This window comes from Alosa pseudoharengus, unplaced genomic scaffold (genome assembly GCF_046254945.1).
Source record: "Alosa pseudoharengus isolate Yale_2024_CS ecotype anadromous, Long Island Sound unplaced genomic scaffold, YU_APseudo_1.1 YU_APseudo_1.1_scf_23, whole genome shotgun sequence".
Lineage (NCBI taxonomy): Eukaryota > Metazoa > Chordata > Actinopteri > Clupeiformes > Clupeidae > Alosa > Alosa pseudoharengus.
The window spans coordinates 11,474,172-11,491,671 of NW_027468685.1; the positions used below are offsets into that span (position 1 = coordinate 11,474,172).

General features: G+C 48.4%; 1 protein-coding gene across 16 annotated transcripts in view; it reads right to left on the reverse strand.

The window, feature by feature from the left end:
- Positions 1-17,500, reverse strand: part of macf1a (microtubule actin crosslinking factor 1a) — a 195,251-nt gene that overhangs the window by 25,673 nt on the left and 152,078 nt on the right. For all 16 annotated transcript variants that reach the window (XM_076301492.1, XM_076301490.1, XM_076301491.1 and 13 more), the window contains 11 exons: positions 5,434-5,595; positions 5,013-5,183; positions 4,440-4,606; positions 3,962-4,121; positions 3,150-3,476; positions 2,795-2,879; positions 2,257-2,483; positions 1,720-1,926; positions 988-1,215; positions 493-711; positions 1-78 (listed from right to left, as the gene is read on the reverse strand). The exon at positions 1-78 is cut by the window's left edge and continues 126 nt beyond it. In XM_076301492.1, the coding sequence (XP_076157607.1) occupies positions 1-78; positions 493-711; positions 988-1,215; positions 1,720-1,926; positions 2,257-2,483; positions 2,795-2,879; positions 3,150-3,476; positions 3,962-4,121; positions 4,440-4,606; positions 5,013-5,183; positions 5,434-5,595 (2,031 nt within the window). The remainder of the gene's footprint in view (positions 79-492; positions 712-987; positions 1,216-1,719; positions 1,927-2,256; positions 2,484-2,794; positions 2,880-3,149; positions 3,477-3,961; positions 4,122-4,439; positions 4,607-5,012; positions 5,184-5,433; positions 5,596-17,500) is intronic.

Sequence of the window (17,500 nt, forward strand, 5' to 3'; positions counted from 1 at the left end):
CAGCTCAGCCAGCTGTGGGCCGATCTTGATGAGCTTGTCGATGTGGGGCTTGTGCTCAGCAATGGACTCCCTCAGCAGCTGGAGATGGACGAAGAGAGAGGAAGACACATGGGGGGGGGATATGTATGAAAATATATAATTACATTTAAAAAAATTTTTAAAATAAAACTGGGCAATTCCATGGAAAATTACATTTTTGGTAACATCCATAACGCCAATAAAATGTGATGGTATGATATGATGTGAATGATTACATGAAATTTGAACTTTTGCTATTTTTGGCTGAAGAATGTAAATGAGAAAATGCACAAAAAATGAATGCTATCATTCACATCATACAAATGCCAAGGCATTACACTGGCGTTATGGATGTGACAAAAAGTCTATTTTCCGTGGAATTGCCCAACTGGTTTCCAGAATCATCTTTTCCATAGTAGTTCTAGCATCTTGACATGATCAGCCTTAGTCGGAGTGAGAGCAGGTTGTACTGACCCTCATCTGGTCCTGTTGCTGACGCAGGGCCTCGGTGTCGATGGCTGGAGGGGGGAGCTGGCTGATCATCGCTTCAGTTTCACCCAGCCAGGGGTCCAGCTCCTCGTGGGTCTCCCAGAACCGGGCCACCAGAACCTGGGCCTGCTCCAGCGCAGAGAACCGCTCCGAGTGGCTCTGGCTCACCGCCTCGTACCGCGCACTCAGCGAGTCGGTCTTCACCTGAGTGTGTGTGTGTGTGTTGGGGGAAATAACACCTTGTCATTTAGAGTCAGAGATCAAAATGCTTGAAATGTGATATTTCTAATGTTTACTTTCAGAATTCATCACTTTATTTTGAGGTGAGAATGAATGTAAAAGTAATGGCTAAGCCTGTGCATCAAACCCTCTTTTTCAAGGAGTTAAATCTTGGTGAATCAATCTAAGTGTCCTTGCACTCAATTTGCCAAGTCGAATCTCTAATGTCTGACCCTCCCACTACACTTCCTTCCTCCTCACCTTCAGCGTGTCTTTCTGCTGGTCGCTGCACGTCTCCAGGATCTCCTCTCGGGTGTTGATCAGCTGGTCGATGGTGTCTTTGTGGCGGATGATGTCGATGTTGAAGGCCCTCTGGACCTGCATCTGGGCCACTGTCACGTCCGGCTCCAGGCTGAGGGGTCCTAAGGACACCAACTTACGCTCCGTCTCCCCGAGCCAGGTCAGCTCAGCGTCAATAGCCTCCTCATACTGGACACACCGGGGCAGAACAGGAAGAGATCAGTGTTTGTTCCTGGACATTTTCAGTGCAAGGTATTAAGAACAAAAATCAAGGAAGGAGCTCGCTCTTCAAAAAGTGTCTTCAAAAACCGAGTTTCACATTGAAAAGTGATTTAATGGCTCACCAGACTATACAGGTAAAACTAAAGTGCAAGTGCAAATGTTTCCGGTGACCCCATCCTCAGTGCAAATTCCCAGCAATCAGAGTTCACAGCATATAAAGGACAGTGTAATGCATTGCCATTGTAACACAATAATGGCTGCTCATATATTTAGAACAAAGAAAAATGTCTCTCCATGTTTATAGCCTGACTTGATGAATGAATGTCATCATGTAACATTAGATAGGCCACTCATAATGGCTCCATGTTCATGTCAAGACAAGAATGAATACACCAGCTACTATAAACAGATAAACAGAGCCCATGCTATTTTCATTACGTGCCGAGTGGTGTTGGTGAGTGAGCGCAGTACCTGCTGTGACCTCTGGATGGCAGCTTGAACCTGCTGCACTCTCTGGGCGATGGTCTCGTCAGCCTGGCGGTAGCGCTGGTTAGCGTCGGCCACCAGGCGGTCGAGCCCCTCCCGGGCCCTCCATGGCACCAGGTCCAGCAGGGCGCTGCCCACCTCGTTCACCGTGTCCAGAACCAGACGCTTCTCCGCGCCCACGCACTTCAGCTCCTGCATCATACAAACATGCATGACCACCCACACACAACCAGGCATTAGCCTCAAAATGTATTATTATTATTATTATTATTTTTTTTTTTTTCTCTATTATTGTGTTAAATGTTTCACTTTTTCACTTTGAGCTGCATTCTGTGTATGAAAGGTGCTATACAAATAAAGCTGATTATTATTATTATTATTATTATCATTATTATTATCATCATTATCATTATTACTATTATTATAATGTACACATATCTCTTTCTTTAAATTTGAAGTTGTAGTGAACAATTCCTGATGTCTCCTGAACTGAAGGAATACACCGGACTGCTCTGCTCCTACCTTCTGTCTGTCCTGATAGGCTGGCGTGTTGTCTGGCTCCATGTTGTTGAGCTCTGTCTCCACAGAGTCCAGCCACTGGCTGATGTCCTCGTGGGCGCTGGCGAACCGCGTGGCAAGCTGCAGAGCCTGCTCGAGTGTGCGGAGGGCCTTGCTGCTCCCGGCGGTCATCTCAGCGTAGCGGCTCTTGATGCCGTCCAGCTTCTCCTGAATCAACAGCACCTCCTCGCCTGAGAGGAAGGACGAACACAGGATGCAAGTCAGCACAACGTACTGAATGTAGCCGTCATTCAGATCACATATCATATAACATGGTCAAACCCCCAGGAGAGTTGTTTTTAAAAGCAGATTGTGTCCACAAGGATTAAAAAAAACAGTTCCTCCAGTCACCTCCAGGGGGTGAATAAACAACCACATGTCATCTTTGATATTTCACTGCAAATACATACTGCATATTTAATGAAGTTTCAGGAAAAAAACAGACAGCTCTTTCACATCAGGCACAATGTGTGCTGAGTGATGCATTTGTCAGCTATCTCACCTGTAGTCTGCTTCAGTAGGGCCTGTCCATTCTTAATGGCTTGGTCAACAGTCTTCTTTCTACTGACGATCTCCTCATTCAGGGACTGAGAGGGAGTAATGGTGGTTAAGTTACAGTCTAAAAGAGCTCTGGAATGTCCAAGCTTACTGAAAACTGACTCAACGTCCCATTTATTTAAAGCTTACAAAAACATCCTCTAGTGACATCACTTACAGAACAATAATGGTGCAGTCCCTCTCATTCTTTAAGTGTGTTTATCTCTGCACACTTTCCCTGTGAGAGTGTGTGTGTGTGTGTGAGTGTGTGTGTGTGTGTGTGTGTGTGTGTGTGCTGTCTGCGTGGCTGTGTGGCGTACCAGCGTGTGTTTGTGCTGCTGGGCTAGCTGTTCAGGCAGGTAGCTCTGGACTGACACCTCGGCCAGCCTCTGGGCCACCTCAGCCAGCCAGTTCAGCACCTCAACCTCGTCCTCGCCAAACAGCTGGGCGTTAGCCAGCGCCTGGTCCAGCATGGCTTCTCGCCGCAAACACCGATCGAGTAGCTCACTGTGCCCAGTGCGCACCGCCCCCACACGTTCCCGCAGCCAATCGCAGTCTGCGGGGCTGCTCAGTGGGGTCAGTGATTGGCCCACAGACTCCAGGTGTTGAACCTCCACCCCCCGTGATGTAATTTCCTCTTTGAGGGCCTGAGAGGCGCCCCAGACCAGTGTGGAAGAGAAATTAAAAGGTGAGATGGAGAGAAGAAAAAGAGAGAGATGGCAACAAAAGCAAAACAATATCATGAACAAATCATGCGGATGAGAAATCATAAAAGACAAACTAATGATAAATCATAATAGTGAGAACCACAACACATGCAACAAACAAAAATGTCTAAAACATCTAAAGAGAACTTCATTGGTTTTCCAATGCTATGATTCAGAACAAAGGATTTTATGACCAATGAGAAAGAATAAATAAATTCGAATTTGAAACATAGATTTAAAAACTACAGGACAAACATAAAACAAAATGATGAGATATAATGATGTTTGGGCCTATAGGTGTGGGGGGGTCCAATTCCCTCCCATTTATAGCCTCTGGCCGGTTTGATCAATCACCTCCTGTGTGTGTGTGTTCCTTCATAGCTGTTTGCTATGGTGATACTGTGTGTGTGTGCGTGTGTGTGCACCTTGTGCCGAGCAATCTGCTGGGTGATTTTGGAGGTCTGGGTTCCCATTGGCTCGGCTGTGGTGAGGCGCCTCTCTGTGGCACTAAGCCACTCCCCGAGAGGCTCCACTGCCTCGTGGAACTGCAGAGCCAGCACCTGCAACTCCTCCAGCTGCCTTTGCCTACACACACACACACACACACACACACACACAGACAGACAGACGTTCAGTCAGTAGGTATGTGTGCGTGTGTGTTGATTCATGTGTTGTGTATGAAAAGTGTATATGCAAGATTAATGTGTTGTGTGTGGAAGTGTTTCTCTCACACACAGCATTAATGTGCTGTGTGTGAGAGAAACTGTGTGTGTGTCTCTCTGTGTGCATGTGTGTGTGTTGATTAATGTGTAGTGTACACAGAGTGTTTAAAAAATCCATAGTGCTTGACTGTGTGTGTGTGTGTGTGTGTGTGTGTGTGTGTGTGTGTGTGTGTGTGTGTACCTGGCGCTGGCCTTCTCCAGTAGGTCACACCACCTCTGGCCCAGACTCTCCAGCTGTTTCTGGATCTTGTCTCGGTCCTGCGTCTCCGCGGTAACGGCAATGCGCGCTCCCTCTGCCCGGATCATCTCCACAGTGCCCCGCCGGTCGTCAAGGAGACGCTGCAGGAGCTGGCCAAGGGAAGATGGGGAGAGGGCTTAGCCACAAGCACTCGGACTGATGGTAGACTGGGACACGCTAATCGCTGGTTATCCATTTGCTCTGATTTCAGGCAGCAGTGTATTTGTCTTTAAACAAAACAAAAGGCCTGGAGCTGCACTTGAATTCTAATGTGTTTTTAAATAACAGTGTGCGTGTGTGTGCATGTGTATCTAGTGTCGGTGTGCTGCTTGCACAGGTTGGTGAACCACTCTTTCTCTTTCTGCCAGTAGATTGGCCAGTCTTAAATCCCAGTGGCTAGAGTGGCTGAGCTGAAGTCTCTGCTGTAGTTCACACCACCATAAATATTACAGCCATGCTATTAAACCACCACATAAACATGACATGTTATTGAGGTGTTATTAAAGCATAACTCACTTTCTGCTCCTGGATCTGTGCCTTGACCACCCTGTACTCCGCTGATGGAGGCTTCTGATTGGCTATGAGCTCTTCCGTGTCACTGAGCCAGCTCAGCAGAGGCTCAAGTGCATCCTGGAACTTCCCACAATGCAATAGTGCTTCTTGGAGCTGGGCAATGCGTTCAGCCACCTGCAAGAATGCACAAAAATGGAAACAGTGCTACCCCTCACACCTTGCAAATAAGGACATCTTGAAATGGGTGGGATATGTATATGAGTAAGTGATTATGCTTGTGTGTGTGTGTGCGTGTGTGTGTGTGTGTGTAAGTTCATGCATGTGTGCATATAGTATATTTGTGTAACAGATAGAGTTCTGAAGCTGTGTGTGTGTGTGTGTGTGTGTGTGTGTGTGTGTGTGTGTGTGTGTGTTGTGTACTGACCCTTTTGTTGAGTGAGTTCCAGCGCAGGTTTGTCGTCTCCAGGTCATGCTCTAGCGCCTGCGTGTCAGTGTGTTTGGCTGCGCTCTGGATAAGACCCTGGCCGACCGCATTCACATGCTGGAGCTTGGGCTGGATGCTGTCCACCTGCTCCCGTTCCAGAGCCTGACCAGGAGAAAGGGTGAGGGCAGACAGGAAGAGGGGGATAGATGGAGGTAGAGAGAGGGCGAGAGTAGACAAAGGATGGGGAAGAAAAGAGAAAGGATGGAGAGAGAGAGAGAGAGAGAGAGAGAGAGAGAGAGAGAGAGAAACAAATGAGTTGATTTAGAGGAGCCCTTGACTGGCCTGCGGGATAACACAATTACATAGGCATTCTGCATGGCTTGCACACTTTGTGAATTAAGAAGCACAGAAACTGGTTGTAATCTTGAGGGCCGCAACTCAAATATACCATGATGGGCCACTCACAGAGAGCCCCCTGGCTACACACAACCGCAGTGTGAGAGAAGAGAAGAGCTTTTGGGAGGGGGCCAGGCCAATAATGGTGGCATCTGATACTTGAGTGTGTGTGAGAGAACTGCGCGCTTGGGCAAGTCGCCTTTGCTGGCTGAAATTAGACACAGCTTGAGAGCGTGTGTGTGTATGTGTGTGTTTGTGTGTGTGTGTGTATGTGTTGACTGTTAGCAGGGAAAACCACAAACCAACCAGGTTTGCTCCGGGCACATCTGAGAAGAGCCCTGGCCAAACAACCCACAACCCCCATACTGGCGCTGACAGACCTCAGGAGACAAGGGAATACAATTCTTTCAGAGAAAGAGAGATAGGGGGGGATGGGGCTGAATGAAAGAGAATGAAAGAATAGAAATGAGAGAAAGAGAGAAACTAGAGAAAGAGAGAGAGAGAGAGAGAAAGAAAGAAAGAAAGAAAGAAAGAAAGAGAGAAAGAAAGAAAGAAAGAAAGAAAGAAAGAAAGAGAGAAAGAAAGAAAGAGAGAGAAAGAAAGAAAGAAAGAAAGAGGGAGAGAGAGAAAGAAAGAAAGAAAGAAAGAAAGAGAGAGAGAGAGAGAAGAGCCTTTTTGGGTCAGTTATGAGCTGTGCTGGGCAATACGGCGGCTGCTGCTATAAGGACGGTGTGCACGAGGTGTGCTGGTGTTTATCTGTTTACATATTCAAAAGGCCTGTTTGAACACCCAGGTGTCTGACTGCTGCCGTTGCCAACGCATTTATGAGTCCAGATTGTACTCGGTCCACAACATTTACTCTGAGTTTATCATTAGACCTGCAATCACCATACACTGCTTGTGTGTGTGTGTGTGTGTGTGTGTGTGTGTGTGTGTTTAGGTACAGCTGCCTTGTGGTGAATGGGCGTCATTCCTGCCTGAACAGGAAGTCTGTTGGACTCAACAACAATGAGCCACAGCCATGACCTGCTCCACCCTAGCCCTGAGAGTGTGTGTGTGTGTATGTATGTGTCTGTGTGTGTAAGTGTGTGTGTGTGTGCATGTGTTTGTGCGCCTGTCTGTCTCTCTGAGTATGCGGGCAGCGTGTGGACATCTTTGTACTGATGTCCCCTGACCCTCTTTGTCTCTCCAAATCCTGCCTCTTATTCCTGCTCCTACCTTCCTCCTGTTTGGTCTCCAAAGTCGTGGCTCACATTTTCCCTCTCCACACAAACATCCTCATATATCCGCTTCACTCCTTATCGCCCCCCATCACACCACTACTGGAAAATATACTTCCTCTCCAGTTGTCCTTAATTTTGTTCCTCAAATGCTTTACTCTGACTCAAAGTGCAGTCTGCCTTTGGACCATTATTTGGCCATAAAATATAATCTCGTTCTTTACTAGTATCTCGCTGTCGTACTAACTCACATTTGGTATGTGGATCCAGATCTATATCCTTTCATGTTTCACCTTTATACTTTGCATTACTTATGCTTTGAGAGACATAGTCACTCTTCTCACATAGAAAACCAGTCACTGATTTATTTATAGATTCCAGATTTGGATGCCATGTCATTAATCATGAAAATACATTTACAATCATGATTGGAAGCCATTTCTAAACCAGGTTAAGGTTGGCATGGCTGTCCATTAGAGTAGCTTTGTGAGCACAGCCATCAAACCCAAAGTGTTTCCATGTGTCTGCCTTTCAGGTCTTTCTCCGTGTCACCCTGTTCCCTCACTTCCTGTAAAGGCCCACTCTCCTCTTCTCCTTTCATGCTCCCTCACTCACTTCCCCTCCTACTCGGCAAAGCCAGCCCAGAGCGGTTAGAGGCAGAGAGAGGGAGTGAGAGAGACAAGGAAAGAGAGAGAGAGAGAGAGAGAGAGAGAGAGAGAGAGAGGGAGGGAAGGAGAGAGGGAGAGGGTGCTCTGGAAAATATCTGGAATGTTTCTCATTCTTCTCCAGCACCCTGGACCAGACCCATCGCCTGACCCAACTCACACATGCTGCAGATCCCTTTGTCACTCTCACTCCCTCCTCTTCTCTCTCTCTCTCTCTCTCTCTCTCTCTCTCATTCCCTCTCTCCATTTTCTCCATTTCTGTCACTCCTCCCTGTCCTCTGTTGTCACAAGCACCACTCCCTGTCACACGTCAGTCTGCTTGTTATTGTCTCTCTCCTTCTATCTCAGAGCTTCCGTCTCTGCCCATAGAGTATCGCTCCTGGATTGTCCGGTCATCCTCCTCCAAACCTCAGAATTACTCCTCATTCCTCTCTCCTTTTCTCCCCTTCTTTCCCTTTCTTTCAGCCGAAAACCACAGTTCTACATTGGCTCTCTTTCTCCTACCCACAATTCCGTTGCAGAGCGGGAAACCAAAAAAACAACAAAAAAAATCCTGCCCATGCAGAGTTACATAAATTCAATCTGTTGATCTGTCCAAACTTGGAGACGAATTCTGAGGCGGTTGTTGCCGCCTTTAGACTCTCGGCAAGACATCGCCAACTGGCAGCATTTCACCAAAACCACACTGATTGTATGCTTGTGACTACCTACTAAGAAGTACAAATAACACACATCTGGACGACAGAGCGTGTTTTGTGTGTGTGTGTGTGTTAGTGATTGGGCCGGGGGGTAAGAGGGCAGAAGTGAATGTGTGCTCCAAAGCAGACACAATCAAAATCCTAATTCTTAATTCCTGTGGCTGGAAATCATCCAATTGATATACCCAAGAGGCAGCACATGATTGAGCATAAACTCAATCTGAGAAGAGACCTCTTACCAAATGCACACTCCCACTCAAAAGTTGGACATTATGCAGACAATTCTAAAGCACGAGGAGCAACCCAGTCTCATGCTAGCAAAATACATTAATGGCGTACAGTATGTTCATAGATGCAAGTTCATAAAAATCACTATAATAAATGCACACACAAGCCGGTCAAACTAATCACCATCTCTTTCAATATTGTTACTGAAAGCATTATTAAAAGATTCACAATCCATGGTGCACTGCGTTAATAAACCATTACGTGGTTGGAAGCACCCCATTCAGCAGCATTAACCTCAACTGAATATTTGATAATTCTGAGACGTTTTGTGTAAAATCTAGGACATTCCAGGGCATCTTAAACCGGGTTAAGGTTAGGAGGAGTCTGAACATTCCAAAATGCAAACTGCCCTCCGTTAAAGCCTCAAGGAGTTTGATTTAGTGCTGTGTAACTGGCTCCCCTAATACTACCCTGTATCCCTCAATGGATTCAAGCTGTGCAGGCCCTGAGGCAGCAAAGCAGACCCAGATCCCTCGACCCTATTCCAGTCTGAGAGATAGGATGCTCCATGTCTTTGTATGGTGAACATGTGAACATTAGACAACTAAGAATTGAACTATCCCTCGCAAACTCAGCACCATGGTTTGTTGCATACTTGCTGCCTGGGGGGCTGGAACAGCTTTTCATCACTCAAGAAACAACAAATTAATATTGTACTAAGGAATTTTATAGGAATTAGATTTCCCGGAGTTAATAATAATAATAAAGAAATCCACAGTGTCCTTGCAAAAATACAATTACCCAGTAATAAAGGAAGCAGGTGGCAAGTGAAAGAAGGAAGAGTGTAGAGAGAAATACAAATATGAACATAAGACATGACACATAGAAAAGAAGAAAGACAAAGAAAGAAGGGAGGCAACAAAGAACAAGAAGAACAGAGCAAGAGAGAGCGAACGGGGGAGCTGATGTTTGAAGGGCGATCAGTCAGGTTTGATCTCTTTCGGATCAATAAGAGCATGGCCAGAAGCATTCTTCCTCAACCTTTGAAACTTCTCCCAGTGCCAGCTCCCTCGCCCTCCTTCTCTCTCTCTCTCTCTCTCTCTCTCTGTTGCTCTGTTTCCCTCTCTTCCTGCCATTCCCCTCACCTCAAACTCTTTTCCTCTCTCTCCGTGCTCCCCCCCGCACCCTCCTTTCCTCTCCCCTTGTCCACAGGGAGAGGGAGAACTATTTTCTGTGCATGACCTAAATGTTGGGACGGTGCAACATTTTTGGATGGCTCTGACCAAAAACAACACATCACTCTGGATGACGTGGACCAGGATTACTCATACTCCTTCCAGCAACATGGAGGAGGGGATTTATTTCCTATGGTTATAATAACGCTCTGCCTGTTTTATCATGGTTTATGGGGGTCTCTCCCCTTTCGTGTCTGCCCCTGATACACAGGTGTTTCCTGTGGACAGCCTCTCAGTTTTCATCATTTCCATAACAATCACACATGCATAGACCCTGTCACCAGATCTCTAAAATACTGCTCGCTCTCCCTTCCTCTCTCTGTGTGTGTGTGTGTGTGTGTGTGTGTGTGTGTGTGTGGGTGGGTGTGTATGTGTGTGTGTGTTCGCCTGTCTGTTTGTGTGTGTCCAAAGTGAGTGTCTTACCGCGTAGTGTAAGTGTAAATGGGAGTAACTATCTTTCTGCCAGTTTGTCTCCAGCTTTCTTTTGTCCTGTTTCTGTAAACTGCCGAGCCTGGAGATGAGATAAAGCAGCAGAACTCTCCTAGCATGCCCCACCATTAGCCTTTATCTAGAGTACTGCCAGGTGCTCATTATCAAAACAGCCAGAGCCCACTGACGCACGCCCCCCTAACCACTGACAACTACAAAACAAAATAATGATTAAGTTTAAATGAGTTTTCATCTACTGCTCTGTCAGTATCAAAAACTCTAGATCTGGAACATCGTATCTAAATCACTAGCAATTCAAACAATGGAAGAATGACAACTCCCCACTGGAAACCCCCACATTCTGTAAATACATATTCAAAGACATGTCCCAATGAAATCTGGGGCGATTAAACCCACTCACTCCACCACCAACCAGTGTCCCTTGAGTTCTGCCCCCACCTTCCCCTTGTTCTCTGCTCTTTAGCCCTGTGGGGGTACATTTGGCTGGGCTCCTATTCTGATAGGGCTGGCATGTCCTTATCTGCTATTTATACCACAACGGCTTCATAGTGTGTGTTTGCTTTTAACTGGCAACACTGAGCCGCCCCTAAAGAACTCAGTGTTTATTTCTCACTTCCTTATCGCCATAGCAGGGCCCAACTGAGCCAGCAGGGGGGGGGGGGGGGGGGTTTGGTGTGAGGGCTGGAGGAGAGGTGTATCAGAGTGGTCTTGTTCCAAGATGGCTGGCCTGCCAAAAATATATCAATTTATTCGATCTTTTATTCCAGACTACTCCCCTCCATCTCTTTCCCAGCTGCATTTCTCTCTAAACCAGAGGCATCCTCAAGTGTTTGGGGCTCTTTCGGACGGCGGTTCCTCTCAGTAATTATAATCCTCCTCTGCTTCAAATCTTGCCTGACAGCCGGGCCGTCTGATTGCATTTGGCCGGCCGGAGCAGGCCTACCCACAGCCGAGGGGAGAGCTGAGCTGTCAGATGAGACGCGGATGACCGCGCAGGCCTGGCCACCAGAGCTCAAGGCAGACATTAATACAATAAAGACCAACAGAGAGGGAGTACGAAAGACCCACAGATAGACTGGGAACAAAGAAAGGAAGCAAAGAAAGCAAGAGGCACAAAGTAGAGATAGATAATAAATGATGGAAAAGCAGAGGGAGAAAATTGTGGTCAGAGTAAGAGTGGGAGAGAGAGAGAGAGAGAGAGAGAGAGAGACAGACAGTGTTGAGAGGAGAGAGAAGAAGGGGCCCCAGAGACCATGTGCCACACACCAGTACAAGATAGATACAAATGTCAAAACACAGACACACAGACACACACAGCTTACACTAAATCAAGAAGAAAATATTTAGATTGGGTTTCTAGGAAGAAACCAAAACCAAAAGATCCCTAAAGTCCTACGGACATGTCCATGCTTATTTTCTCATCTCTGATCTGAATTAATGTACATATACAAGCCATCTGTATAAGCACACCGCCTGCTCTCCACTTTATCCAAATATGGCTCATTCTGCAAACACTGCCAAACCAGGACAAGACAACACAACAGAAGGCTGCATAGATCATTTTTTTTGTCCACACCAGCACAGATCTGTTCTGTAGATGAATAAACATATGCCAATCTGTTCTGTATGCTCACGTAAAAGAATACTGTCACACAGAAAGAGCATTGAGGGACTTTCCCGACCCCTGACCCCTAACTTGGCATCATGTGCAAGCTATTTTACCAGCAGCTCATAATAATCAGCTACCGTAATTATGCTAACTATGTGGCCTTAACGTCACAGACGCACACATTGCCAGAGTGAAATTTAAATCTAAATGAAGTAATTCAACTTCAAATCAGACAACCGCAATACTGTCGTCAAAGCCCATTCCAGAGACTAGGACAAACACGCACACACACACGTACACAGAGAAACAGAAAAGGCAGGATGTTGAGACCTGTTATGGAGGAACTCTGTTGGAGTCTGAGAAATCTTACTCCTATATTTAGACCCTGAGAGTGAGTGAAGGAGACTGCTGTTTCCTGGCCAAGAGACTAGCATGCAAGGTCAAAAAAGCTACCGACTGGACTCAGCACTGACCTACACGCTACATGAAATAAGGGAGCATATATATATATCTCAATCTAAGTTTGACACTCCAAGTATAAGTAATATGAAGGTGAGGCTACCTCTTTGCTCACCTGTGGCTCAGGTGTGCTCTCAGCATCTGAGGTTGTAAGAGAGACTGTGTCGAGATGCGTTTCACTGAACAGTCCTTGTAAGCATCCAAACTCCAAGCTCTCCCACTGGTCCCTGGTTGCAGAGGTAACAGGGTCAAGGCCTGACCCCTCAGACTCCCAATCACTGTCTCCAGTCATGGAGCCTAAGACAAAGTCCACACCTGACTGACTACCCTCGGATTCAGAATCAAGGTTGCATACTTCCTCACAGGCGGATCCGCCATCAGTGACCGCTGCGAGGCGCTCAGGGGCAGCTAGGTAAACAAAACTGTCAGAGGACATGAAGGCACTCTCCTCAGAGTCGGGGGTAGGCTTTGGGAGGGGGCTTGGGGGAATGCAATCCTGCAGCGGGGAAGGGGGCCCATCCTGTGAGAACTGGGCAGGCACAGACACAGCAAGATAAACAAAACTGTCGGTTGTCACGAAAGCATCCACGTCCATTGAGTCATGGCTTGAGCTCAGCTCGTGAGGTTTCGCGGGGTATGTAGGTGATGGGGAGGCGGGTGCAGAGTCTGTGTGCACAGAGTGGGTCTCTGTCCGAGAATGAGCCACATCTGACTTGGGGGTGCTCATGGTCCCTGGCTCTGGATCTGTGATGTCCAGCTCATATCCTGATGCGTCAGCATCAGCGCATTCCCCCTCACCTGAGGTAGACTCATCTTGTGCAAGTGCCACCATTTCAGATGGTCCCTCTGATTCAGGTGTTCCATCCTGCTCAGAAGCTCCCTCGCAATCGGACGCGATTCCTATGCTTCCATCTGTGGGCTCTGAGGAGACCAGCTCCTCCTGAGAGGAAAATTCCACATCCCCCATTCTCTCCTCGACCTCCTCCAAGTCAGTAGGCTCTAGGGAACCTTCACTGGCCACAGCCTGCTGCACATCCTCCTCCTCCTCCTCCTCCAGATTACTGTGCACTGGGGCCTCTGGGGCTTCAGTACACAGGTTCTCTGAGCAGAGCAAGTCCGCTCTCTCAGCGTCCCCGCTGTAAAGGATATTGAAGTTAGTTCCTTCAGTGTATGCATTCTCGGGACCAGTTTCCTCATTATATGCATTCTCAGGACCAGTTGCCTCAGTGTATGCATTCTCAGGACCAGTTGCCTCAGTGTATGCATTCTCAGGACCAGTTTCCTCATTATATGCATTCTCAGGACCAGTTTCCTCAGAGTACGCATTCTCGGGACCAGTTTCCTCAGTGCAAGTGTTCTCTGACCAAGTTCCTTCACAGTATGCATTCTCAGGGCTGGGGGAGCAGAGAGAGGGTGAGGCCTGTCTGCTGGAGGTTCTGCCTTCCTCCTGATCCTCTGCATCCTCTTCCTGCTCTGGATCTGATGATGCACCGCTGTCTGGCTCTTGGTTACTCTCGCCATCAGCCAGCTCCAAGTCTGTGTGTGCGGTGTCTGAGAGAGCGGTCCGGTCCGGATGAGACTCATGGATTCCGCTTGAATCCGACTCTGGAAACAGTCCAACCAAAGAGTTTGTGTGCACAGAGGGAGAGCAGCAGCTGTGTTCTTGGTCCTCTGCATACACCACATTTTCATCCTCATCCCTTTTTTCAGCAACTGTGCAGACCTGGAGACAGGACTCAGGCTGCTGTGGTTGACTGCCTTCTGTAGCACTCTCTGTTTGGCTCTGCTCACAGCACCCCTCCTGAAGAGGCAAGCTCTGATCTGAGTCGGGATGAGCCTCGGAGATGCCAGTGTGCTCTGGATCAGTGTGCTGCATTAAATCAATCTGTTCAAAAGGCTCACTATTCACATTGTCACTGTTCACACTGTTCACAGTATCAGACATACTCTGTTCCTCTCCTTCTGCAACCTCCTCCACTCGAGGTAGAGTGCGAGTACGGTCCGAAGGTACAGAGGAAAGACCCGCTCCAGAGTCTTCCTCCGTGGAAACTTCTCCATCGTTGTCGTCCAAGCACTGTCGTTCTAGCTCCAAGAAGAGTTCATCAGACTCTGCCTCTGAGCTGGGGCAGGGAGAGGCACTGGGCGGCTCTGAACCCCCAAATCCAGTTGGGGGAGTGAGAAGTGGCCAGTGGCCTGAGGAGTTGAGCTGCTGGGTTTCCCAGTCCTGCAGCTGAGGTTCATCTACACCCCCCTCCCAGCAAGCCTCCACCATCACTTTACTCTCCATCTTCAACACCGCCTCCCAGTCTCTCTCCTCCATCTGACGCCTCTCTTCCTCCTCCAGCTCTTCATTTTGTCCCTTATTTTCTCCCTCATCTATTCCTTCCAATGTCACCCTCTCCATCTCCTCCTCCATCTCTTCGTCCTCTTCCAGCTCCTGTAGAATCCGCATTTCGTCTTCCTCAAAGCGGAGTTCAGAGGCAGTGCGCTCCCTGAGTGCCCCTGAAGGGGTCCAGCCTAAAAGCCCCTCCTCACCCCCTTCCTGGCTGACACAGGGGGAGAGGGGCAATCCCCCATAAACTACACCCTCACCTTCCTGTAGGAATGGAGAGGGAGGGTCAAGAAGATACAGGGACTCCTCTTCAAGGTCACTGTCCTCCCCCAAAAGTGGAGGTAGGGGCGGCAGGAGGGGAAGGTTGTGGAGGCGACTCAGATGACTCCGTTTGCCCCCCCTCATGCTGCGAGGCCACGTGCGAGCTTTGGTAGGGGGGCAGAAAACAGGTTTTGGGCAGATCAGAGGGGCAATAAGTGGTGCCGTGTCCTGGTCTTGTTCCAGTAAAGGAGAATCTCGCTCAGAGTCTGAAGCCTTAGCAGTGGCTACGTCCCAGTTCTCAGCCTGCTCCTCTGAGGCACTTTTTCTCCCCAGCGCAGCCACTGGCCTCCTTACTGCTTCTCTGCTGGAACAAGGGCTGCTATTGGGGGAGCCAGAAGACCCCTGCTGAGGTTGGGAATAGCCGGAAGCGAGCAGGGGCCGCTGGTCTCTCGCAGGTGAAGCTAAGGGAGATTGTGGCTTGGGCAGTTTCTGCTGTGGGGAGTAAAGCTGGGGTGTTTGTCTCTGTCGGAGAGGGTGGATGGGCAGAGGGCTTATGCCCGGAGAGGTGGATGGGGAACTCGAGACAGGTGGCGTGTGAGGTCCTCCTAATGAGACAGGCGAGGGGGCATAGGAGGACAGAGGAGGAGTAGATGTGGTGGGAGGGGGCGTATGAGTCTGTAGTGTATAGGTGTGGGAGGGAGGTGGGGTGATTATGGAGGGCAGTGGGTGGAGGGGCGAGAGGGGGATTCCGGCCCCAGACAGGCGCTTCTCGGCACCTTCAGACGGTAAGAACTCTAGGCGTTCCGCAAACTCAGGGTAACTGGGAGGCATGAATACCTTCCAGGAACGGCGGTTTGGATTGTCCTTTTTGTCGGCGCCCTGGTGCCGTCTTTTAGTCACTGCGGCTGCCGCCCCACTGGTGGCCGAGGTTGAAGGGACTGCATGCAAGCCTGAACTTGCGCCACCCACAGGTGACATGCTTTGGGGGTCCCCTGTGAGCTTTAAGGCATCAAAAATAACCCTCTCGTCCAGCTTCTTCACCCCTGCATCAGTGGGACGGGCCACAAACACTCCCCCGACACTGTCCCCCAGGGTGCCATTACTGGAGAGGGTGCTGCCCTCACCCCCAGAGCCCAGAGTGCTGCGTGATGGCTGACTGATCTTGTTGCCCTGATCAATCTGCTCATTGATACGCATAGTGTCATAGATGGAGCGCTGGGGCACATAGCAATCCTCAATGTAAGCTTCCTCATCTTCGCCCTTTCCAAGGCACCTTGGGTTCTGCCGCAAGCAGTCCGGTCGGCTCAGTGGTTTACCCATGCCGCCAGCACACACTAAGGTGTGAGGCACAAAGTCCTAGCACAGTTCTGCAAAGCAGAAGTTCACGCGCAGCCTGCAGCGTCTGAGTGTGAGTACTAGCACACGGTGGTCTGTGACCAAAATAAAGAGAGTAGCACAGAAATTCAAAAGTCTTATATTTTCAAAGCTTTTCTAGTCAGTGTTTCGTCACTGCATATATATACACATTTCATTTGTTGTTTCAGTCACTCTTTCATCAGTTTATATCCACATAAGTTTTTTGATTTCCATGCTGTTTCCATACCAACGTGCAGCATCATTGACTCCGGCAGGCAGATGTGTGGCTGCAGCAGCATGTTAATCACTTGACTGGATCACTTTGTTTACTTTGAAAAGTCACGGAGGCGGGTCTAAAGGGAAGAGCAGTTAGATATGCTATTCCAGAGATGTCCAAAGTCCGAGAAGAAGTGAGAGGTGCACAGATTACATCCTTCTTAACTCCAATTTGCATGTTAACTCCAATGGACCCCCCTCCCACCCCCCCAACAAAATAAATGGGACAAACTCCCGGGTGAACTCCTTTCCCACACTCCCTTTCTGTTTCCTCTCTGTGCCACAACAGGAAGACCAGCAGAGCTTGGTGACTCCAACGGCTCTCTCTCCAGCAGCAGAAGACAAGCAGGACTCCTTTTAAGGTGAGAGCTGCTCCACGCTAGGCGTTATATAAAAACATGTCGAGTGGAGTGGAGTGTAGGGGAAAAAAAGACAGGGGTGTCAGCCTGGTGAGGTTGTTTCCCCTCTGTCTCTTTGGCTCAAGTTCATTGTGCCATGTGCTAACACTCCAAGAACAGAAAATAAACAAATAAAAAAATAAAGCAAAAACACACGCAGGATGTGTGTGTGTGATGTGGTTTTGCAGAATGCACGGTTCCACGATAGCAACTACCGCATCGGTGGGAAACAGTCTAGGTAACAAAAGCACAAGGCAAAAAAACTCACAGCATTGTCCTGCCACTGTCCTTGCAACACACTCTCCCATTCATTGAGTCCCATGCAGTGTGCAGAGTTTGTGAGTATGTGAAAGAGAGACAGAAAAATGCCCTCTTCTGTGTCTAGAAAGCCTCTTCATCCCTCTGCTCATCCTCCTCCTCCTCGTTAGCAGCTGCGGTGGCTGAGTCGGAGCGGAGGAGCGGTGAATGAATGGAACCCTACACT